General features: G+C 33.0%; 2 protein-coding genes across 2 annotated transcripts; both read left to right on the forward strand.

The window, feature by feature from the left end:
- The first annotated feature begins 1,653 nt into the window (after nucleotides 1-1,653).
- Nucleotides 1,654-6,914, forward strand: Had1 (beta Hydroxy acid dehydrogenase 1). The gene is made up of 6 exons (XM_073084539.1): nucleotides 1,654-1,805; nucleotides 3,446-3,633; nucleotides 4,900-5,090; nucleotides 5,400-5,575; nucleotides 6,014-6,178; nucleotides 6,626-6,914. Exons 1-6 carry the CDS (start codon nucleotides 1,762-1,764, stop codon nucleotides 6,828-6,830), a joined length of 969 nt encoding a protein of 322 aa, XP_072940640.1. The 5' UTR covers nucleotides 1,654-1,761; the 3' UTR covers nucleotides 6,831-6,914.
- Nucleotides 6,915-7,762: 848 nt separating this feature from the next.
- Nucleotides 7,763-22,540, forward strand: Lkb1 (Lkb1/serine/threonine kinase 11). Its single transcript, XM_073085046.1, has 6 exons — nucleotides 7,763-8,552; nucleotides 8,845-9,030; nucleotides 11,193-11,329; nucleotides 13,544-13,732; nucleotides 16,458-16,618; nucleotides 19,592-22,540. Exons 1-6 carry the CDS (start codon nucleotides 8,010-8,012, stop codon nucleotides 19,711-19,713), a joined length of 1,338 nt encoding a protein of 445 aa, XP_072941147.1. The 5' UTR covers nucleotides 7,763-8,009; the 3' UTR covers nucleotides 19,714-22,540.
- The last annotated feature ends 2,029 nt before the right edge of the window (nucleotides 22,541-24,569 follow it).

Consider the following 24,569-nt stretch of genomic DNA (forward strand, 5'->3'; position numbering starts at 1 on the left):
CTATATGTAGTTCAATTATGATATTTACGTATTTTTATCAATATTGTTTTGATGTTCTTTACTTGTAAAATACAATGAGTATATAGAGATAACTTGTATGGTCCAATTTAAAGGTTATCAAAGATAAGTTATATATCTCAAAATAAATGACATCTATAAGACTAAATGGACATGTTTCTATTTTTTATACATCTACCTATATAATTCTTATTTTTGTTTATAGAAATTATGAAGCATCTATTTAAATATAAGTGATCGATATATAATTTTGTTTTCGTAAATTTAGAAATCAATATGTCCATTTCTAAGTATGTTTACCAACAAGAGTGCAATGTTTACATATTATATTAACCCATAAGTGTTTACAGTAGGTACTCGTGCAAGCTAATTTTATCTCCCTTTATCTCCCCTACTGATAAGTACCTGGTATTGTTATCTAGCTTTGTAATCTTTTGTAGTATTAAAATCATGTCTAACATCTATTAAAACTACAAACGAAAGGTACAAAATACTACATACCAGTGTTATATATGTTTTTACATACCTATTAAGATTAATGTTTGTATAAATTAAAGTTTTTACAAAGAGCCCGTGTTTTTATGGAGTGTGTGCGGTTTTCATCTGAACATGAGACGGTAGGACCTTAAGTGGTTTCTGAGAACACTGTTTGGTTCGAAATATAAGTATTTCAAATGTATACTATCACTTATAAAATGCCTTGGATTCCGATATAATAAAAAATAAATTACACAATTTTATCATAATTTAAACTTACTAATAAGTAGTGATAGCTTAGTGGCGAGAAGTTCTGTCTATCACACTGTGGTTCCGGGGTTTTAAATTCCCGGTTTGCAACTATGATTTTTTTGAAGTTATGCAAGTTTTAGAAATAATAATTATCACAAGTTTTAACGATGAGGAGACGTACCTACCTACATTTTGACATAAATTAAAAAATATAATAATCTTATATAAAATTGTCGTGTCACAATGTTAGTTACCGTACTCCTCCGAAACGGCTTTACCGATTTTCATTAATTTTATATGCATATTCGGTAGGTCTGAGAATCAGATATTATCTATTTTTCATACCCCTAAGTGATAAGGGGTGTTCACCCTTAAGATTGTTTTATTTATATGGCAACACAACGTTTGCCTGGTAAGTTAGTATAATATAAATATGCTTGATGATACAGGTGTCCAGGTTCAATTCCAGGCGATTAATTGACGATTTTTTTTATTTCTTTCCCAAATCTCTGTGAGAGGCTGTATCTTGCTGTCATGCATAAATCGGACAGAAATGTCTTTTTCTGTCCGATCAGTTTTAATCCAATTTTTTCCCTAACTTTTTGGAACTACCTACCTATCAACCTAACGACATTTGGTCTATAAGGAAGTATAATGACGGTGTTTCCTTGTGAAAAAAACTGCAATCAGAAGGTTACTTTATAGGTACAAACTTTTTTTGCGACCGGAAGAGGCCTTTTATATTTCGTACGAAATCTAATTAGAAATAACAGCTTCGTTATACTATAACAACTAGTATTGGCAACGTTATAAGTACAATTTTATTTTATTGTCGTTACGTATTTTTCCGCAAACAATAACACAGCATATTAGTTTTCCTACTATGAATGTCTTTAATGATACTGATGCCGATAACTAGTTTGGCGTCAGTTTTATTAAGACGCGTACGTTCAACGAACACCATTCACCTTCAGTCATTCGGCAGCTGAGTACGGTCGGAATTGCAACTGCGACATGGCGCCAAAATACAAGACAGAAAAAGTGGGTATCGTTGGAAGGTAAGAAACTTAAATTAATTTATATACAGTAAACACAAACTTATAGTGTAGTAATTAGTGAACTTTATTAATTGCTTATGATTTTTATTTTATTACATACGAAGGAATACATGACTGAATCACACATGAAGATAGTAAAAAGCGTATTTATTTTACTCTTGCAGCGAATAAACATGTAAATAGGTTTCCGAGTGACCTCCACCCACATTGCTCGTCACTTATTGAATACCGCCGCGTCGTAGACGTGTATTAATTTCGCAAATTGCGAAGAGGCAGTCTTCTAGTTGTGGGCATAGTACGGCCAATATTAGGTTTAAATATTGCAATTTTTTTAGAATTAAATGTTAATTAGATAATTTAATTTTTAATGATTCCTTAAAAATTGCTAATAAATTATAAATTAAAAAAAACTTTAGGTCCTACTTAAATAGTGATAGGGTAAAATGTTATTCTTTCCTTACTCATTCAGGAAAATCTAGTATTTACCTCAATACAGTAAACCCATTTACTGTATTGAGGCATGTAATGCATTTCTAGTAGGTTACCTACCCACCAATGTTATTATTTTGTTATTCATTCTTTGTTTTATAAGACCTATGTCTGTAGTCTACCAATAGGTATTTAGTTACATACCATTGGAAAGAGTGTCGTAACACTTAATTCATACAGTGTTTACCTTGTAAGTAGGTACGAACATTCATGAACAGTTGCGAATGCAAATATCACAATTCGCAATTAAAAAAACTTTCTATCGTTTATATCTTTGTGACCTACGTTAAATAAAACCCAAGTAACATAACGTAACGTAGAGTAAACGTATATAAGTACAAGTTTCTGGATAAATATATCAGGCAAATAAAGTGCTTAACTCAAAGGCACTTGAACGTAAAGAGTATGTACATAGGTATCTAAATTGGAACTATACATAAGAAAAAAAATTTGGTCTAAAAGATAAATATGACATGCTTCATGTAAAACCGCCTTCAAATACTCGCAAGTAACGTTTTCAAATATCGCAGGAATTTAAGTACATGCATTATTTCGTAATTAGGTATTAGTTTTATTAGCATCGATAATATTTATGCGTGTGTATTCATTAATATTATGTGAAAAAAATTACAACATATTACATACTCTACATCTCATGATAACACTAGAGTCAGAAAGGTTAATTTGATAAATTGATATGAAAACATATGTTGTAAACATTTAAATGTCTTATCTAGACGAAAGAAAGACAGCCCGAAACTGAAGAGTAAATGCTACAGACAACTTAAAATGCTAATTTATGACGTATAACGTTTTCCCATAGTAGGAAAAAAAGTCCAAATTAATATTACCTAAACAATGTCGTTATTTCGCGCTATAAAAATTCGCTTCTTTGATACACTGGTAGATATCTATTATTAATAATTCTATTGCTTACAATAAAATAATGACACAGTATTTATAGGAAATTATGAAATCCATAGGTAATTGAATAACTCTTAATCAATTGAAATTTAACACTTAAGATACTTTACACTTAAGATGTAACTAACATATTGGCCGTATAGGAAGAACTGTAAAAATTTATAATAGAAAAACAGATTAGTTTCTATGTCTGTATTTTAATTTATTGTTTTTTCCGAAATTTGCAGTGGCTTAATAGGCCGTTCCTGGGCAATGCTGTTCGCGTCCGTCGGCTACCAAGTGACCATATTTGATATAATACCAAAGCAAGTATCTGATGCCCTAACAGACATCAAAGAACAGCTCAAAACTTTGGAGAAAGACGGTCTCCTACGAGGAACTCTCAATGCTGATGAGCAGTTTAAGTGTATTAAAGGTAATTTTAATTTAATGAAAAATTAACGCGAACTGAAAAAGCCTTCATTAAGATAAAATACCAAAATACACAATTACAAATAGGTAAGACCGAAATAATTCACAAAAAAGTTGCGTTTGTCATAGAAATATCATCCATAGAAAATAGATTTCTTCGTAGTAGGTAATTGCATTAGGCCGTGCGTATTGTACCTGACAGTAAATACCCGTAGATAAGCTAAATTAAATCCGTTAAAGCCATTAATAGAATCATAACATATAGCGCAAATAGTGACATAATGAGGCAAATTTTCAAATTAGCATATCATTTCTTCGTTACATAACTGGGGCAGAAAATTCTACAATTCGTCATTCCAATGGATATCAGCTATAATTAAACAAACAGGTGTACGAGATACCTAAATTATTTACATGTGTATTACAAATTATCTTTTTTATAACAAACAGTAGCCTGAAATTACACATTGTGTAGATAAGAATGGAAAGCGTTTTTATTAACTGAATACATACCTAATTATATTTTGATAAAACCGTATTGTCAATAGATACCAAAGTTCTTATTTATGTTCTTATTCTTATTTACTTTAAAATGTTGTTTTTATCTAAAGTTTATATAATTTACTAATATTGTACAAATCATATATTATAGTAGATAGGGTAGGTACACGAGGTTTTTATAAGTAAAAAATTCAGAAAATTCTAACTTGACTTGAGTACCTATAAGTAGTATCTTCAAAAGATTTGTTCACACCATCAGAAATTAACACACCATTTTAATATTAATTTAAATAAAAAATGTACTTGTTACAAATAAAAAATGTACTTGTAAATGTAATTTTGTACTTGGCATTTTTGTCTTTTAGGCCACTGAATCTAATAGGTCTAATAGTCTAGTGCAATTAATACAGATTCTTATCACTAAACATTTGCAGCGATAACAATCACGCGTAATCCTTGACTGCAACAAGTGTTTCAGTACGATGTAGTTAACCTATTTAATATGATTTTAATTATGAGTATTAAAGTGATATTTTAATTTTTACCACGCTTTTATTAGCTTGACCTGTATGTATGTAACGGAATGTTTGAACTCGATTTTACCTACTTTGAACGGTCTGATTAATTGAAAATTTAACACTTAGAAACCGATGATTGCACGTAAATAGAAAACGTTACTATTATAGCTAATACGTTTGCATACTACTACCTAAATATCTAAATTAAATCCTATCAGTTTTTTTTTCCTAATATTTTTTCATACTTTCAGGTTCCTCGGATTTGGCTTCTGCTGTGAAAGGAGCTGTTTTTGTACAGGAGTGTGTCCCTGAAAGTCTGGAACTGAAGAAAAAAGTCTTCCAAGATTTAGATAAAGTTGTAGACGATATAACAATCTTGTCTAGTTCGACGAGTACTACTCTGCCGTCATTATTCTCAGATGGCCTGAAACATAAATCTCAGGTACCTATATAAAAATTGATACATAACAACTTAAGAAAACATATAAATATATCAAGAATTATAATATGTAGGTACTCGTATGTATAGATACAAGTAAATAACATGTACCTATGCATATTAAAACATGTGTACCGTGCATGTTTTGCTTACTTAATTAGAAAAATATTAAATCAATTCAACTAGTTAGTTACATACATATAAAGTAAAATAAAACTAAACAAACTAAAGGACATAGTTAACAATGCTAATTTTAACCTGAAAATGCATTTACATAAAATACTCATTCATATATTTTACCATAATCTACAGGTCATAGTGTCCCACCCAGTCAATCCACCATACTACGTGCCATTAGTAGAAGTTGTTCCCGCCCCGTGGACGAAGCCCGAAGTCGCGAAAAAAACCAGAGAAATCATGATAGAGATCGGTCAAGAACCCGTGTCGTTGTCGCGAGAAATCGATGGTTTTGTGCTGAACCGCATTCAGTAAGCACTTATTCTAAACAAACAAACTTTCAATGAAATTGAGCGTGATAATATTATTTTTATTTTTACTGCTGAAGCACTCGTGGTGTAAACTTTTCTTGCTATATGCATTAGCACATTAGCAGTTCGCTCTTTAATTTTGTGCTTAAAAATTAAAGCAGGCATTGTATGTAGATACTTACATGTGTGTATGTTTTAGATCACTGAAAGTCAAAGAATTAATCAATTAATTAAACTATACAAAAAATATATATTTCAATACAAATCAGTTATTAAATCAGTTTTAATAACTTAAATATATGAGTATAACATACTTATAAATTTAAGTTATTAAAACTGATAAAATAAAATGGCTGACAGAATTGTCAGCCGTTTAAGCCATTTAATGGCTTACTTCAATTACAAAGCTTCAATACTTATACTTATTCAATGCTTCAGATATGCTATCCTGAACGAAGTTTGGCGCTTGGTGGCAGACGGAGTCGTGAATGTGGAGGACATTGACAAGGTCATATCGGAAGGTCTGGGCATGCGATATGCGTTCCTGGGATCTTTGGAAACTGCGCACCTGAATGCTGAAGGAATGAAAAGCTATATCGAACGGTATTACCTATTTTTTACCTTGCCGATTTTTGAAATAAAAAGTTTAGTGTTCAAGATCAATAATACGAATGCTGCTAGAACTAACGATTCGAATCCCAGGCAAATGATGAATTTTTGCCTCTAGCGGTCTCCCATCCAACTAATGACCGCGTCTGATGTTGCTTAACTTGGAAAATGGGTTAAAATTCACACTATTAGGCGACGAGTGCTACGAAAGGGAATTTAGCCAACTAGGTGAAATCCATTTTCATTTTAGATAAATAGTGTTTCCTAATGGACCATTAATAGGCTTGTTTAGTGCATTTATAGACATCTTAAAGTAAATAATTACAGAAAATCAGCATGTAATAGAGTACATTATAATATTAGAACGACAAAGCACAATATTCTATAATTCAAGATAGCATTAATACATACCTTTTAATATAATTCTTATTACAATCACAGATATGGAGAAACAATCTACAGCGTCAGCAATACAATGGGTGCAATACCCCGCATGACACAAAGCACTAGTGCGGACACAATCTGTAACCAGCTGAACAACATGGTGCCGCTCGACCGCCTGCAGGAGCGGCGCGCCTGGCGGGACGCTTGCCTCACCCGCCTCTCGCTGCTCAAGAAGGAAATGAACACGAAGTACAAAAAGTAAACCGAAGACTATAATAACACATCATGAAGAATTGTACACATATCAAAATATATATTTAAATCAATAAAAAGTATTTTAACTGAATATACTGAAGTCTACACTGTTAATCTATATTCTCATTATTTCCCGCACATTAAAGTAGCATAATTATTTATTATTAAACTAATTCCTTTTTACGTATCAGTAAGTACTAAGAATATTGTTCTACAATTCTAAATTTTACTGTAATCTTTATCACCAACGTTGTTTCATAAGAAATTATACAAGTATTATTTTTATCATAATTTGAAAAAAATGTTTGTAATTTGGCGCGTAATTTAGGAAGCATAAACAACAACAAACTTCACATTTTGTCATCTTTGATGTTGCCAGAAAATGAACTTTGCGCATTATCAGCCAAATTTAATATTTTTCGAGTGGAATATGTTGAAAACGTCTATATTAATATTTTACCGTATAGTCGAATAAAAAATTATAATAATTAACACAATTAATGATCATTACACTTGTGTAAAATTAAAATTAATAGGCTCAACTTTTAATTTTTTTCCCTATCGTGTACTATACATACATACTATAATGCATACATGTATTATAAGTTTAGTTCCATTATATTTCTTTTGGTATTTCTACATTTGAATAAAATCTTAACAAATATTAATCTTATAAATGGGTAAAAAGTTTATATAACATGACAATATTGACATTGGCCATTGACGTTTTACGATATAGACTATGGGCTAATATACTCTTTGATATAGACATCGCAAAGACCCACGGAACCTAATACGGTGTTAATATTTAATAGTCACGGCAGAGACATATTAATATAATTCGTCTTTGCTATATCGGCAAGTTCGACAAGAAGATAATAAAAAATATTCTGCCCTATAAGGTTTTTAGAACAGCTGTGGATTTATGATCTGTTATTCTGTTCATCTGCTGTCTGTGGTTTCATTGCGATGTTTCGGTTTTCACGGGTTCATAATTTATTTACCTTCATTCATCGCAAATAAAAAGTTAATTTTTATAGAAATCTTTTGTCCAATATGTACGGACGGTAAATATTTTGAGAAATGTGTAGATTACTTTTATAATTGTCTATTTATCGAAGGGCAAAAGCCTTGTAAGAAGCATAGATTTATGGACAGTTTTCCAAATGTGTTGTTTTGATAGATAATGGATCCAAGAATGTGTAGGAAAATCAGTAGTAGTGAAAGTCTTCCAGATGAAAATGTGGAGTTTGAGGTATCAAACATCATTGCACCGCAAGAGAGCGATGATAATTTTCAATTGGAGGGCAGCCCCGAGCCGCAATCGGTGACCTGGCTGGACGACGACCAGATTGATGAATTAGATCTTAATTTAGACCAGACTAACCTATTTTTTCATAGAGTCGATAGTGCAGAAATAATTTATAGGAACAAAAAGAAAAAATGTAAAATGGTAGGCAAGTATGTGATGGGTGACGTCCTCGGGGAGGGATCCTATGGCAAGGTGAAGGAAATGTTGGACTCTGAATCCTTGTGTAGGCGAGCTGTCAAAATTTTGAAAAAACGAAAATTAAGAAGAATACCGAATGGAGAACAAAATGTACAGAGAGAGATCCAACTGCTGCGAATACTTAGGCATAAAAATGTGATAGAACTAGTCGATGTTATGTATAATGACGAAAAACAAAAAATGTATCTAGTTATGGAATTTTGTGTTGGTGTCCTTCAGGTAACTATAGTTCAACCATATGGTATTTTCAAAATTTCTTCTCATATTGTTTTAGTTACAAAACTTGCACTTTAAATACTTAAATCAAGTTTAATGCATAAAATATACCTTTATGCTTTAATTTCCTATATTTTAGCAGCTAAAAAAGCTACTTATACTGTACCAGATGCACTGAATGCCTTTGCCAAAACTATGAAAAAACAAAAATGCAATAATGTTTGAATAAAAGAAAACAATAGTATTTCCATTTGAAACTTCATTATAACCATAATATATATGTACAATTTTGCAGGATATGTTAGAATCTAGCCCCGGTAAGAAGTTCCCTCTGCGTCAAGCACATAATTACTTCACCCAGCTGCTGGACGGCTTAGAATACTTACATGGACAAGGTGTTATTCATAAAGACATTAAGCCCGGAAACTTACTTTTAACATTAGATCAAACACTGAAAATAACTGATTTTGGTGTTGCCGAAGTAAGTATATTTTTCTTTATTATTTACATAATAAAAAAAAGTTAACTTAGAATTAAATGCATCAAAAGCAATGTTACTTATAGTAGACGCTATTTGGCAGCTTTTGTTGTCATTATAGGAATGGATCAAAAATAATCCTATATCAATCTCCTACTTAGTCAGCTAACTAATGTTGTAATTTAGTTTCCATTTTAGAATTAGTAATGAATGTTATTTTTGTAGTAGTAGAAGATCCCGATATAAGACAACCTTTACCGAGCTGGTTAATGGATGAAACATTTTTTATATCAAATTAAATATGTCAAAAGGTATATGGCAAATGGGTTGGCTAAAAAATTTCAGTCCAGAATACAGTTGTTTTTTTTCTTAAACATTTCACTGCTTTTGATAATAGAAAGTTTACATTTTAATTGAAAGTATGAAGCCTATATTATAATATGCAAACATTTGGTTGTCTATTTTTTCCTGTCACAGTCCTTGAGTTGGCCAACTTGTTTACCTGTCTATACCTGCTTACCCAAGGGTTGTGACAGGGAAAGAATATTCAACCCAACATTTGCATATTCTATAGGCTTCATACTTTCGATTGGTACGTAATTTGTCCATAAACCAGACCAGCGAAATGTTTAAGAAAACATTTTTTTTTGTAGAAAAAATCATACTCTGGACTGAAATTTTTTAGACAACCCATTTGCAATTAATGACATATTTGATTCGACTTAAAATACTTTTTATCCATTAAACAACTCGGTGATGGTTGATATTGGGATCTTAGATAGTAAGAGATTACTTGAATCCTGATTGCAAGGCTGAGATTCAACTTCTAAACTCAGCCTTGCAATCAGGGTCCAAGTTTCACATAGTGGATGAACTTCCCAGGGTATCTAGACCATCAAAGTTATGGTGAATTAGAATATTAATATTTTATCACTTGCTTTATCCATGAAGGAAACCCGCATGTCTACAGTTCTTTATAAACATGTTCACAAAAGTGTTCTGTAAGCCAAATCACAATTGACCAGTGTGCTATGGCCTAAACCCATCTCTGTTAAAGACCTGTGGCCAGCTGTGGAACAATAATTGAGAGAGAACAATTGACAATAATTTGATGTTACTTAAATTACTCTTTATAAATATTATTTTTAGTATCGTAGAATAATGTCATCATAGGACTAATAGTAATGATTTATTATAGAAGTTTATGAAGGCAGCGTAAATGAATATAATTAGCATTATTTTGTATGGACAGTAATATGTTCATATTTCTTAATTCTTTGAAAACTCCATGGTCAACTTCAGTCATGCTTATCATGCAAAAACTTAGTGGTTTATATGTACGCCATCAGACTAAGATATTTTCTAGAATCAAATAATTTAGTAGGTAAAAATATGGAATATAAATGAGTAATTAGTAATATGTGGATATAGTATAGTCCACGTAAAACTGCTAGTCAGGTCTGAATATAGAAATGAATTGTGTTGCCATTGTAAATTGTATGACTACACCTGCTCGCAACAACTTCAGAGTGGACTAGCAGTTTGGTGCTGACTTTATCTACTATTATATTTTTACGTATTGAAAAACCACAATAGCAAAATTTTAAGCTTTATATGTCAAATCTCAGTGTAATATCTGCATATATTTACATTACAATGGGTACTTAAGATTTTATCTTATTTGAAGAACTTTACCACTCGCTGTCACATTTTAATATTATTTATTATAGTAGAAATATTATCTATAATAATACTTATTATATTTGTAAGTGGCTACTTCATATTCAGTAGTTAATATTGGATTATTTTTGATATCATGGTTATTATAGTAATACCGTTGAATTACTAGGTCTTGAAATGTACTTGTGATTGAAAGGTGTAATATGTTAGGTAGGTTAGTTATTAATTCGGTTGGAGAGGTACCACTATACTTGTTTCTAATGTGATGCATTTCTTGCATTACGCTGGAATTCCTGTAGTTCTCAGGAGGGGTAACAACCTCTGGTAGAATGTCTGTTCTTCCAAATAGTAGTGAACACTATACCATGTTGTGGGCTGCATGAATGTTTGCTATATTGATCTAAAAAAAAAACTTTATTAGGTATGTAAATAACTAAAATAAGTAATAATCAATTGTTTTTGTTACATTTTCTTGTTATTTTCAGGCATTAGACATGTTTTCACCAGAAGACACTTGTTATACAGGGCAGGGTTCCCCTGCTTTTCAACCCCCTGAGATCGCAAATGGAGCTGAACAATTCTCTGGCATTAAAGTAGATATATGGAGCAGCGGAGTCACATTGTAAGTAGATAACATCTTATTCATATTACAATGTCAAGGTAGGACAAAGATGAATAATTCAGCATTCAAAAGATCACAGGATCAACTGGAAATTTCTTATTATGCTGTATGACTCGCGAAATTGAATGTAAAATGTATTAATGTTTCTGACTCATATGCGAGGTAAGGATAACAAAAGTCAGTTTAAATCGGTCAATACTTAATCATGTTAAGTATGTTTCGCATATTTGTTGTTTTGAAATTACTATGTTATGGGCATGAACTTTTGTAATCAGCAAACATATTGTGTAACAATAAAGAAAACAAGGTAAATATTATTATCAATAATGTAACATACTAGGCTGAATTATTATTATTAAATATTACATTTCGTAATTTCTGATTAATAGTAATGATTTTATTTGTATAGGAAGTGTGATATTTAAAAAAACTGTTCTTTTCAAAATGACATTTTCACTACGTATGCATTTAAAAACTGTTTTTTTTTATGTCTCGCTGTGTCTCCTTCATATTTGAGACTTTAGTATTGGTATAGTCCGCGTAAAACTGCTATAAGTTCGCTCTGAACATAGAAATGAATTGCGTCGCCATAGCAAATTGTATGACTATACCTGCTCGCAACAACTCCAGAGCGGACTAGCAGTTTGGCGCGGACTATACTTATAAATATTGACACATTTTTTCCAATTTTTTTAATACTTAATCGTAAAATAGCATAAATAAGCTATTTTTTTTTTTATAATATGAGAGTAGCAGACGAGCATGCAGTCCACCTGATGGTAAGTGGCTACTGCCGCCCATGGACATCTGTAATCAACCCCAGCTAGGATTAGATATTCCTACCTGAGGTCGGCCACAGATGCGCCGCTACCCCTGAGGACTAAGCTGGAACGCCTCGGAAAAGTCTATCTCCCTTACCACACCCTTCAAACCAGAACACAGCAGCGCCTAACACTGCTGTTATTAGGTAGAAATAGGTGTGGCGGTGGTGCCGCCGGAGTCGAACCACAAAGGGTTTTACCACCTTCACCACTAATGTGAGTCGTTTGATTTAGTTAGAGGTGGTACAATCTATCGATTACGCGATACATTGGTCACTCCCACGTTCTCAAGAATGTTCTACCACTTAACAGTGGTGTAGTGAAAAGTATAATATAAACAAATGTATTTTATGTACTAACAATATCTATAAATATGATGGCTTGTAAACGTCTAAATACGGATCAACAACATCCGCATTATTATGTAATCGATAGATTCAATTCGTTCCCTTGGTAGCGATCGCATCTAGATTTAGGCTTATTTGTAATGTTGAGTATTTGTAATTAAATAAATTGTTTTTCTTTAGTATAATATCAGGATAAAAAGTAATGTCCAGAAAAAATACAAAATTAAATTATTAAAAAAAGTCGTACTAACTACTAAGTAATCCTATTCAGGACAATTGCTTGGCAATTGCAATTACCAATTTCTTTTTGTAGTACCTATTAGTGCATCGTTAGTAAGATAATTTGAAATGTTTCGTCGTCCGATACCGTATTCATGCCCGGTCGGACAGATTGTGCCAACGATTAGTGCAATATTAAAGTTCAAACCATTTCAAAACAAAAATGTTTCACATTGCGCTATTCCATCCGTATATTATTAGTGATGTTTAGCATTTATAAACTTTATCTAAGAAACTTAAAAATATTGTTGAAGTATTCAATTGGAGACAGTTTTATGGACGTCTATTATTACTCGTACATAATATTGTCACATAGTGCATGCAGTCCACCTGATGGTAATTGTCTTAAGCCCGCCCATGGATATCAGAAATCGACCCAAATAGGATTAGATATTCCTTGAGGTCGGTCACTGACGCGCAGCTACCCCTAAGGACTAAGCTAGAACGCCTCGGAAAAGTATGTCTCCCTTACTTATCACACTATTTAAACCAGAACACACCAGCGCTAAACACTGCTATTATTAGGCAAGAATAGGAGTGGCGGTGGTGCCGCCGGAGTCGAACCACAAAGGGTTCTACCAAAGATCCTTATAGAATCAAAAAATACATGTAGGTACAAAATTTCCTATATTAGCTTATAGAAGATGCTACGAAGACAAGCTTTTGTTTTGCTAGCGTGCAAGCTATATTAATAAAATAACCGTGCGTTTTATTCGATGGTGACTCGTGCACGTCCACGTTGAAGATGTAACGTGAACTTGGTCCAGATACAACATGACGACGGGCCGTTACCCGTTCGAGGGTGACAACGTGTACCGGCTGCTGGAGGCGATCGGGCGCGGGGAGCCGGCGCCGCCGCCCGCGTGGCTCAGCGCCGCGCTGCAAGCGCTGCTCAGCCACATGCTGAAGCGGGACCCGGCGCTCCGCCCCACCGTGCAGGATATCAGGCGGCACGCGTGAGTATACCTACTTTTCGATTTGTAGGGATAGTTGAAACTCGGTTTTTTAATAGGACTGAAGAGCCCTGAAGTTGGATTCCCGGATACAGACCTCTGACTTTTTTTATTATGCCTGTTAGGATTTTATTATAACTTGCTATAATATTGTGCGAAAATGTTTGAAAATGTCTTAAATCTAACTTAAGCCCTTTCGCCCTGAGAGGAGACCTGTGCTCAGCAGTGGGGTGTTGATAGCGACTACGTTGCGCCCAAGAGTTGGCGTTACTGTATCCTGAATAACGTTATTGAAGATTTCAGAACAACTTCTATAAAATCTATAAACTACTATAAAATTATATGTCGTTTATGACTAACTATCCTATCCTATCTTGTGCACCTCGTTATGTATGATTTTATTTTACCTAGCTAAAGATTTTCCTGTTTCAAATAGCTGAAGCGCCGAGGGTAGCAAGCGTAGAATAGTGGAACTTCCGACATTCTTTCAATGTCTCCGTCTTTGTCAATGGAAAACAAAACACGACATTCCATCAAAATATACGCGAAATACGCTGGATTAGACTCAATTGAATGTTTACGGTGCATTAAAATTCTACAATGACGGCGAATTAAACTCGAGGACGTTTGTACTAGTAAACAAATATTATCGTATGGATACCATTAGCTGCAGTGTTTACTGAATCATGTGTTTATTCTGGTCAAACTTTATAAGCCACTTGCCTTAACCTTATCCTGTTTGTAATTCTAAATTCAATATGGACTTTGCAAAGTACGTCAGCAGTTCTAAAAATAACTTGGTTTATATTCATTTTAGACGTGTTGTTATGAAGTTTTTTACTGAACTGATATTAGATACAAAACCTAGTAAAGTATATGTAAATAACGTTATTGTTTTGTGGATTAGGGCGATGTCTACGTCAATATACATAAATACATTAAATAAAAACTTGTTGTTTGTTCCGTAAGGACTTGTATTCAAAAATTAGGTTCAAAACTGGATGTACCTAATAATTAAATTTAAATTATCGCCAACACGATTTAAATAAAAAATTAAAAGTAAAAAAATCATTCATTTCATAGGTTTCTTGATAAATTTAGTAGTACAAATGGTCGGCATTGATAAAGGCCAAATATGAATATTTGCAACAATGAAGAGCACACGACCTCCACCGCAAACAGTGTGTTGATAAAGCTTTTCTTTCTGCATCGTTACTTGTTGAAAGTATGTCAATCTGTAAGAATTTTCCACATGCTCTTTAAGTACTTTCGCCCTCGACACCAATCGATATTAACCGACTTTATCGATAAAACGTGTATTCGCGATCAGTGAGACAATACTTTCATATTACGATTAGAGCTTACACCCACAGTGTTTTTCAAAGGTTTCCTCAATTTCAAGCAAAAATGTTAATTATTTTAGGTGTACAATTATGCCTATATGACTCTATGCAAAGTCTATCTAGTAGTCTATCTAGTAAATTGAATCCTTTCAAAATTGATTCAACCGATTCAAGAATAAAAATGAAATAAAAAAGCTTGTTCTGTTTTGTCCTGAAAAGGATCTTGTAATGCAAAAATAGAAATAAAAAATTTTTCCCTCAAAATATTGAATTATTATTAGAGATACGCCGAATAGTTGTTTCACCGAATAACCGAATACCGAATAATATTCGGGTTAACCTTTTTCCGAACCGAATATTCGGCCGAATTATTCGGTTTACCATTTCTTTATTGTCAATTTGCCACTTATGTGTATTCATTCAAACTTTACAATGTTTATTTTGAGTTTTAAAAATGAATACTGATTTAAGGTTTAAAATAAATGTTGACTACTAACTATAGATTAAGTAATAAATGTGTTGACTTGAGGTTACAAAATAAATGTTGATTTGCAAACATATTCTTCATAGGATTTGAGTTTGCCTTATAATATAACATAAATCTTATATAAGAAGTATTGTGTTTTAATCCTCGAACCGAATATATTTGGCACTAAAACCGAATAATTCGGCCGAATACAAATAGCAAAAAAGATGCCGAATACGCCGAATACCGAATACCAAACGAATATTCGGCGCATCTCTAATCATAATTAACATTTAAATATGTAGATTGCATCGTTTTTGTTCCTCGTTAATTCGGACGTAGTAAAATTCAGTTGATTTCAAAAGTGCATTGTATATTTTACGAGTACTTAGATATCAAAGGTATCTGTTTATTCCGCAGTCAGCATTGTACCCACGAGTATATCATTTCCTTCACTAGAAACTTACCGGCGCCACGGTTTCGCTTCTACGTCAAAGACGGATAATTAAATGTTTTATCGCACTACATTATGTATGAATTAATGTCCGCATAGGTATCGCTAACTTTAGTAAGTTACCTATCCGGACATTAAGGTTTATTAGTAAGCTTTATTGATTATGATTCTTTTGATTTTACTTTTGTAGTTGTACAAAATGAGTGAATTCATTATTAACATTTTGATCTCTTCGAAGACAAAAGTGACAATAGGACCACGCTCTTCGAATTTGTCGAAAAATATAAATAAATACAGCTAGCTTTTTAAGCTCGCATTCATATATAAAGAGATAACATAATATGAGTAAAGTTTTTTGCCTTTTTTGGTTTATGTTGGAAATGGCCATTTTGACGATGTTATTTCTCCTTCAGTTCGCAAATTTCAAGAAAAAGTAATGGTAATGTTATACATGTTATCCTTCAGTTGGGTGCGAGCCCAGCCGCCCTTGGAGCCCGGTGAGCGGCTAGTGAGCCCCCGGTCGCGGCGCTCCGACGAGCTCCACAACTCCACCGTCATCCCCTACCTCGTGGAGCGACACTACGCCTCCGCGCAGGAGTACTTCACCGAGAGGGACTTGAGACATGGTACGTAAGCAAACAAACTGTTATTTGATAACAATTTACGTCGATAGGACAGTTAAAGGGTTCTGTATCGTGATACAAAATATTCTAGACCATTTGAATGTGGTGCTCATTAGGGCGTGCTAGACTCTAACCGCCTAAATTGTCATCGGGTGACTCTAAAAAAAGGGATGATAACAAAGTTTATAATCCGAGTGGCGTTATTAAAGTTACCTTAACTCAATTTTAATAACGCCAAAAAAACATTTCTTTATACGTATAAATATTTTTTTTATCATCTATATTCTATAAAATAAAGGGAAGAGGTTTTTCTGGAAATAAAACCTTTCATTCTGATTGTGCATGCTGATTTGTACATCAAACTGCAGCTATAAAGGTTCTGTCGTACTATCATTTAGTAATGGGCCGCTAGATAAAAATCTACATTAATAGTTTGGTCGACATTAATCCAATTAAGTAAGGCATTGCTCATTCAATTATTTCATAAAAAGTATGTGACTACTATTTATAGCACTTTTACTTCGGATTTTCTCAGTAGGTGACCATGATGTATTATCAGAGTATGAGCGGCCGAGACTGGATAATAGTGCGATTGAGCGCCTAACAACATCATTCAAAATATATATTATAATTTTGTATGAAGCATTGTATTAAATCTATGTGTGTATGGAAAATTGTACATAGGCATTTTTTTCATTTTATTAATTATTTATATCAAATGAACTACAATGTCTAATAAATACAGATAATACTCATTTTTCAATAAATATCAGTATTGCATTAATATTGAAATCAATTTAATATAAATAGTATACAAGATATTATAAAAAAATATGTTTTTAGTTATACTGTTTATTATTTGTAAGTGAATGAATGGACCTCCTGAAGTGATTGATCAATGATTGAACTTTTTGACGGTATATAAATTTTATTAGTCCAGTGTAATGTAAATAGACTAACATGGACTAATGAAACGTAGATAATATATTAATGTCATTCAATAAAAAATAATTGCCGCCGCAAAATTATTGTTTCTCAATAATTTCTCGAATCATTTTAATTAATTTAATTATTTTATTTTCTACAACATATACCTACTTAATGTTCATTTTTTATTAAGAGCGAATAATTAATAATTATGTTACAAAATTCAGTTTGTTACTTTATTTCTGTGTTTGAACTGAACCTCAATTGCAGAGACCGATGAAACTCATGCGTCCGGCCAAGTGCGAGCTCGCATTTGTTCGTTAAGTTAGGTTTGTAGCATGCGAGTGATATGCAGTTATTACCTACTTGACCAATGCTTCAGTAAACATGTTCATAAATACCTTTTAACCTTTTTTTACCTAAACGGATGACGTCTTATTCCGTTCTATGTTAATCTTTATAGTAACATGGTTTTCTATAATACCTACTAAAAGTAATTAAATAAGTAAATAATAGAATAAACAAATAAAAATAAATAAATATATTTTTATCTATTGTGTAGCGAATATTTTTAAGCGTATACACCTTTTTCTACACTAATTTATTTCTGATTTATACTCAATTTCCACATGTTTTAAATTGATACATTATTTCTATCATTGCGTGCAGGGGAATACTTTAAATATATTTTGAATAAATAATCCATAATATATAACGTAGGTAATAATTCCAATTCGTGAGACGGAATATCACGTCATTCGCACGGGAAGGGTTAAGAATTGAACGGCGCAGTTCCAATTTCCTCATAGTCGCTAATACGCTAGAACTAATTGTCCCGTAGTCATGTAAGGCCTCGCTACTACTGTGCGTTCACTAACATTTACCGTAATCGAAGTGTTGACTTTTAAGAGAGTTATTATTGCATTCCATTTAAGCACTGCTAATGTAATGTTTTGTAGACTAAAGTAAATCTACGTTCCTGTCTCTATTCATACGAAAAATATCACTTAAAATAGAAATAGATTGTCCAATGTTTTTGTGTGATAGTACATATTATTAAGGTAATTTCGTCGACAAAATATGCCAATGTATTTATAGCCAAGTATATTTTGACGGAATATCACGCAAAGAAAAGAAAGGACATGCAAAGAAAATAAGAAGAGAATAATTTATTAACTATGTAGGACGTTAATATCAAATTCATGGTCCATATTTTTTAATTGTATACACGTTGCACGAAGTAGGTTATCTCTAGTATTCTCTTTTATCAAACAGTGTACTCATGTCGCAAACAGAAAAATAATAATTTAATAAATATATCACGTACGTTATAAAAGACATTTATTTGCTATTGTTTGCTGCGCTATGACTTAATAAGTTAATTTAATTGTTAATCGGTTTATTATAAGTCGACATTCATTTAGTTATTATATTCAATGTGCATATTAATCTGCAAAAATGATAGGTTATTGTAGTAAGACGGATAAATGACTGCATGTCTACGACCGATTAATGTCGCATTGCTATGTGGCCAATATATGGCAAGGTAAGCCTTGTCATGCTAGGTTTTTAATAATTCAAATTATGTATGTTTATGACCGGCCCGAAAGCATTTGAGAAGGTTAAATATTTTTTTCATGTCAAAAAACAATAGACCCAGGGGTATAAGTGTTCATTCACATCTACATACATAGAGCTGGAGTGTATCAGATTATAGAAAAATATTATTTTGTCAGCCACAGCCCATGTGTGACACTTCAATGTATATAGATATGAAGAGAACCTAACGTCCCGACATAATGTGATATTATTTGAATTTTCTTCATGTGTTTAAACTAAATTGCGTGTATTTTTAGACGAAACCCTTGGGAACTTCAAATGTCTACAAGTTGCTTTGTAGACATTTGTAAAAGGTTGTAAAATTAGATCAACTCCTTAGACTTGGGGCCTCATTTTACAATTTCGCCCAGCCCTCCGATAAACATAGTTCGCCACTATCTAAATTACACAACTAAAAAATCGTTAAAAAATTATTTTCAAAAATTCCAGAATTGGGTGATGGCGGTTCCCGGACGATGTCGACTGCGGAGTTGTCTGACGCGGAATCGAACCAGTGCAAGCGGCGCTGGCACTCCGCTTGCGGCCGATTGCCCGCCTGCCGCCTCACGTGATGCCCGCCCCCTGTATGTTAGAGATGGAACGGATACCGCTCGCCGGATAGCGTCGGATGGACGGTTACTGGTCACGTGACGTCACTACCGGATAAGTCAGTGCAGGTAGTGGTCCGCTTGCCGGATGGACGGTTACTGGTGGTCACGTGATGTCACAAGTCTCAACCGGAGTGAGTCAGTGCAGGTTGTGGTCTGCTTGCCGGATAGCGTCGCCGGATGGACGGTTACTGGTGGTCACGTGACGTCACAACCGGATTAGTGCAGGTTGGAGTGGAGTGGTTGCGAGACATGCTTTTTAAGTTAAGAATCGGAGCTACTCCATTCTTAATGCTGTTGGGAGTACGGATCTCTTAGAGCGGCGGTAATATCGGAGCCGGTTATCCGGTTATACTAAAACGGTCCATTCTCAAAGACGTTGCGACTGAAGTTCGGGCCTCTTAGACCGAAGTTAATATCGGAGCCGGTCATCCGGCTATACCAATACGGCAAACGGATTACATGTAACCGGCTAGGCTTTTACGGCCGGATCGATAAAGCTGTCCGATATTCAAGTGTGCGTTCCGTAGTCCGGTTATTCGGGAGTGTTCGTTTTTGCTGGTTGAGCGTGCCACGACATTCGTTAGTTATTCTGGATGCAACACAGAAATTTGTTTTTAATTATAATTTACCTTTAATCCACTTGAGTACATAATAATTATATGTTATGAAATTTGTAAAATCTTTAAAAATAAACTCTTTGTGATTCAGACGCCGAAAGTTTGCATAATTATTTTTATTAGTATCCGGAATATCGGTTCCTAATAAGAATCGGATATCGTATGACAACGGATATTCGTTGCATCTCTAGTATATGTAATGTAAATTGTGTTATATGTTAGTTTGTGGCAAGGAGACTGATTCTCCATGAAAAGTGTCAGTTTTTAAATAATGTATTGAGATGGCTTGTGCGCAAGTAATGAATGTTTAACACTACACCGAAAAAAATGTATTCGGTTGTAAAATGAAAAATTTTATAGTCATGTTCCGGTCTTCTAAATTAAATACAGGATATATTTAGTTGATTTTAATGTTAATGCATCTAAATCAGGGGATATCACGTTTTGTCGATTGCAAGATGCTATAAAATTTACATGAACGTTTACATATGGCTAATAGCAGTTGCTTTGTTTTTTGGTTAAACAAAACAAAGTGAAGGGTATTCTATAGGTAAATATTTTTCATGTATAGTCCGCGCAAAACTGCTAGTCCGCTCTGAAGTTGTTGCGAGCAGGAGTAGTCATACAATTTGTTATTGCGACGTGAATCATTTTTAGTTTTCAGAGCGGATTAGCAGTTTGACGCGGTCTATATCTCTGTACTGATCTCAATTATTTAGCCAACGATTGATTTGATAAAGTGCCTTTGAATGCTTAAAATATTTACTATGTTCAAACATTTTTACAACTAAGTAAAAAATAGCAGTAGCACATGGAACATTATTTACGGACTAGGTCCCGTTTACATCTACAGGCAATAAACGTGTCAGGCACGTGCCAGATAGTCGCAGACATATTTTTCTATACAATATTTAGACAAACAGGGGCTGTGTGGCCGCGGTCATGATACGCTATATAGTATATAAAAATACTTTGTATGCCACGGCACGTGTCTGACACGCTCTATGTCTGTAGAGATAAATGAACTCTTACATAACTCAGTAATTGTGTTTACATACCAAATGCAAATTTTATTTTATGTTGGATAAAAGAAATCAAAATTCCAATCGGAATAGGTGGGATTAAGTTGGTAAGCTATTAGTAGTATAGTCCTCGCCAAACTGCTAGTCCGCTCTGAAGTTGTTGCGAGCAGGTGTAGTCATACAATATGCTATGGCGATCCGACTCATTTCTATATTCAGAGCAGACTACGAGTTTCGCGCGGACTATACCTAATACTTTTTTTATGGTATTAAAATCATGGGTCAAAATCTTAATATCGCATAAATTATATCCAATAAAATCGGATAAAATCTTAGCAATTCGCATTATTGATAAGGATGCAAATTACATTTCAATATAAACAACTGCTAGTAGCTACATTGAACTGAATTGTAATTAGCTACATTTCAAAAAGTGTACCAAAAATTATAAGCTTGGTTAAATACCCACTTTAATTCACTGTTTGAATAGATTTTGAATAGAGAAGTTGCATTTCGCTGCCTGCGTTTCAACTCTTTCGGTCTAATTACCCACCGTTTCGTATTGTTATCCCACCGATATGTTGTATAGTTCCCGGCAAATTATTTGAACTTATAAAACTTAATAAATCTTAACTTAAGGCTAGGCGCTTTTACTTGTTACTATCGGTTGAAGAACTGGTAACTTTAGCGGTCATTTGGTTAACGAAACTGACAAAAACAACATTAGCAACTACCTCTTAAGTGATTTTAGCCAATGGGCGTTTAGCCTTACAATTTAGAAAAATATCGATTGATTTCGTAGATCACAGATGGCACATGAACGCAAATATCTCAGATACAAAAAATATATGACAACACCAAGTACAAGTATTATATAAACCGACTCGGTCCGTCCATAGTAGTCCACTGACTGCCAAAATTTATCAAAATGGCGACATCCTACTCCATCGTGTTGTATAATGGTGTTAAGACGTCTCAAATTGTGTAATACAAAAAATTTTACGAATTATTCTTAGTAAACAGTGTCAATGGTGTTTTAGAATGGGTGTTAACCAAGTGATATGCCGGGGACTTTTAGACAACAGAATCTCGCTTTGTAGATCTAACTCTGTTATCACTCAGCAATTTTCTCTTTCACTCAAATGTAAATTACAATTCTAATACTTCTGTTTCGTTGAAACTTTAGAAAATTACTTCTCGAGAGCATATAAATATCTTAAGTTTATAAATATTTTGTGATGATTCATGAGATTTATGCGTCCGTGCAGATTTAATACTTTAAATTATATAGATGGTAAAGATTGGTTTACATAAGACTAAAATCACGATCGACCGCCCAATAAGATTTTGGCCCGCAAAATTGAAGCGATGACCAGAATAATTTAAGCAACGAAACTAATATTATTCATTTACTTCAAATGTGAATACTTCTTAAACATACAAGTAATGCTCGCGTTCAAGAAATTTACTGTAAAACAAATATGATGCAACTGACTCTGGGAAATGCGACTTCACACATAAACAGAACAATGTAAAAGATTAGCTTTCGACACGAAATCGTTAATATTAATAGATGTTTTATGAGTCTCTCTGTGTTGTTGTGCGAAATGTCGGTGTCCTTAAACGGTTTTGAATGAATTGTGCTATGAAACATTGTGATATTCCTAAATTCAGTGTGGCTTGTACCAAACCTATTCTATCCTGGTATCTAGTCGTTATTCAAAAACAGTATTTTAGTAGTGTATTTTCCGTGTAATTTACCCAGTAGATTCCAATTGGACGTGGTGTATCAGAGGATCAAAAATTTTTTAATAATACCTATTTAATTATGGAATGTTTTTACGAAATCAGCCGATAAATAATTATAATAATGCTTCCTAAATTAAATCCCTAGTAGGCGAAAATCACCTTGTTAATTAGATTTGAGCGGTAGGTAAATATTTTTCTCAAATTACTGTTCTATTTGACAATATTTGGTGTGTGATTGTATCTGCCATTTGAAAGCGATATTTTATTAATATTTGAAATGGTGGAGATAGTTTTATAGTTTCTTAGATGGATGTAAAGTACAATTTGAATGGAAATATGATGTTTATCGGAACTATCTGTCCATAATATTTGTGTTAGAACAATAATTTCATTATGTAGTATTCTCTTTAGATTAACTTTTTGCCAACATTTTGCCTTATTTTAATGGCTAAGTTTTTTCGAATTAATTGCTCTGGACCTCACTTTTATACGTTTAAAATTTTTAACAATCAAATAACATTCGTTAATGATTGCTTGAGTAATATTGGCTACATGTACAGAATATATTTTTAATTTATGAAATGTATTTTAATACTAAATGCTAAAACTAAATTTGGTTGTTCTTACATTTCATAGTTATTAAAAATATTTTTACAAATGATCCTAACGGTTATGTAAAATGATAATAATTGTTAAATACTTGTATAATAAATTGTTATTTTACGATTTTGATCGACTAAAACAAATTCAGTGAAGTGTACAAAAGTAGAGTTATCATAAAGTTCATATTGTACATATTGGAGCATAGTCATAAGAATTATGAGTGGTATTCATTTATTTCCTGGCTTATTTCCATTTTTCATGGTAGATGCGTTTTGTGTGTCATAGAGGTGCTATTGAAGTTAATACTGAACAATTAGGTTATATTATTCAGTGTCGTTGAAACCAGTGAATATATCCAAGTAAACTTGGAAGGGGTCAAAAGGGTTTCATCTAAGGGTCAGATTTGAAAAATTGTTTCTTATTGCAATACCCATAATGACAGTGACATGTGGTTCATTTGCCAAATTTATTTGTAATTATTTTTTTTTGTTTACATTTCCACCTTTAACAAAGATAAACATTTATTTGTTGTTTTGTGCAATAGAGAGAATATTATTGATCTTAATTAGCTATGACTTAGGATTAAAAAAACATCTTTACGTTATTTTCTGGCAATTCATGGTCAATTAGGGCAAATTAATTATAATATTTCATTGTGCAATACTTAAAAAATATTTTGTTACAAGTATTTTATTTAAATATTGGCTATAAGGGCTGATGTTAGTAATAATACAATTAGCAATTTGCCTGCCATAGTTCAAATTTAATAATTATTGCCTAGAAAAATCGACAAATTTCGAACTTGGTACGCAAAAATTGATTATAT

Source organism: Epargyreus clarus, unplaced genomic scaffold (genome assembly GCF_041222505.1).
Source record: "Epargyreus clarus isolate Ecla_fem2 unplaced genomic scaffold, WU_Ecla_fem_2.2 ptg000021l, whole genome shotgun sequence".
Taxonomy (NCBI): domain Eukaryota; kingdom Metazoa; phylum Arthropoda; class Insecta; order Lepidoptera; family Hesperiidae; genus Epargyreus; species Epargyreus clarus.

Excerpts from the sequence above, each read along its gene's own strand:
- Had1 (XM_073084539.1), top strand. The coding sequence starts at position 1,762 with ATGGCGCCAAAATACAAGACAGAAAAAGTGGGTATCGTTGGAAG. Across the intron at positions 1,806-3,445 it reads AAAGTGGGTATCGTTGGAAG|TGGCTTAATAGGCCGTTCCT; the intron begins GTAAGAAACTTA and ends CGAAATTTGCAG. Across the intron at positions 3,634-4,899 it reads GCAGTTTAAGTGTATTAAAG|GTTCCTCGGATTTGGCTTCT; the intron begins GTAATTTTAATT and ends TCATACTTTCAG.
- Lkb1 (XM_073085046.1), top strand. The coding sequence starts at position 8,010 with ATGGATCCAAGAATGTGTAGGAAAATCAGTAGTAGTGAAAGTCTTCCA. Across the intron at positions 8,553-8,844 it reads TTTGTGTTGGTGTCCTTCAG|GATATGTTAGAATCTAGCCC; the intron begins GTAACTATAGTT and ends ACAATTTTGCAG. Across the intron at positions 16,619-19,591 it reads CGAGAGGGACTTGAGACATG|AATTGGGTGATGGCGGTTCC; the intron begins GTACGTAAGCAA and ends CAAAAATTCCAG.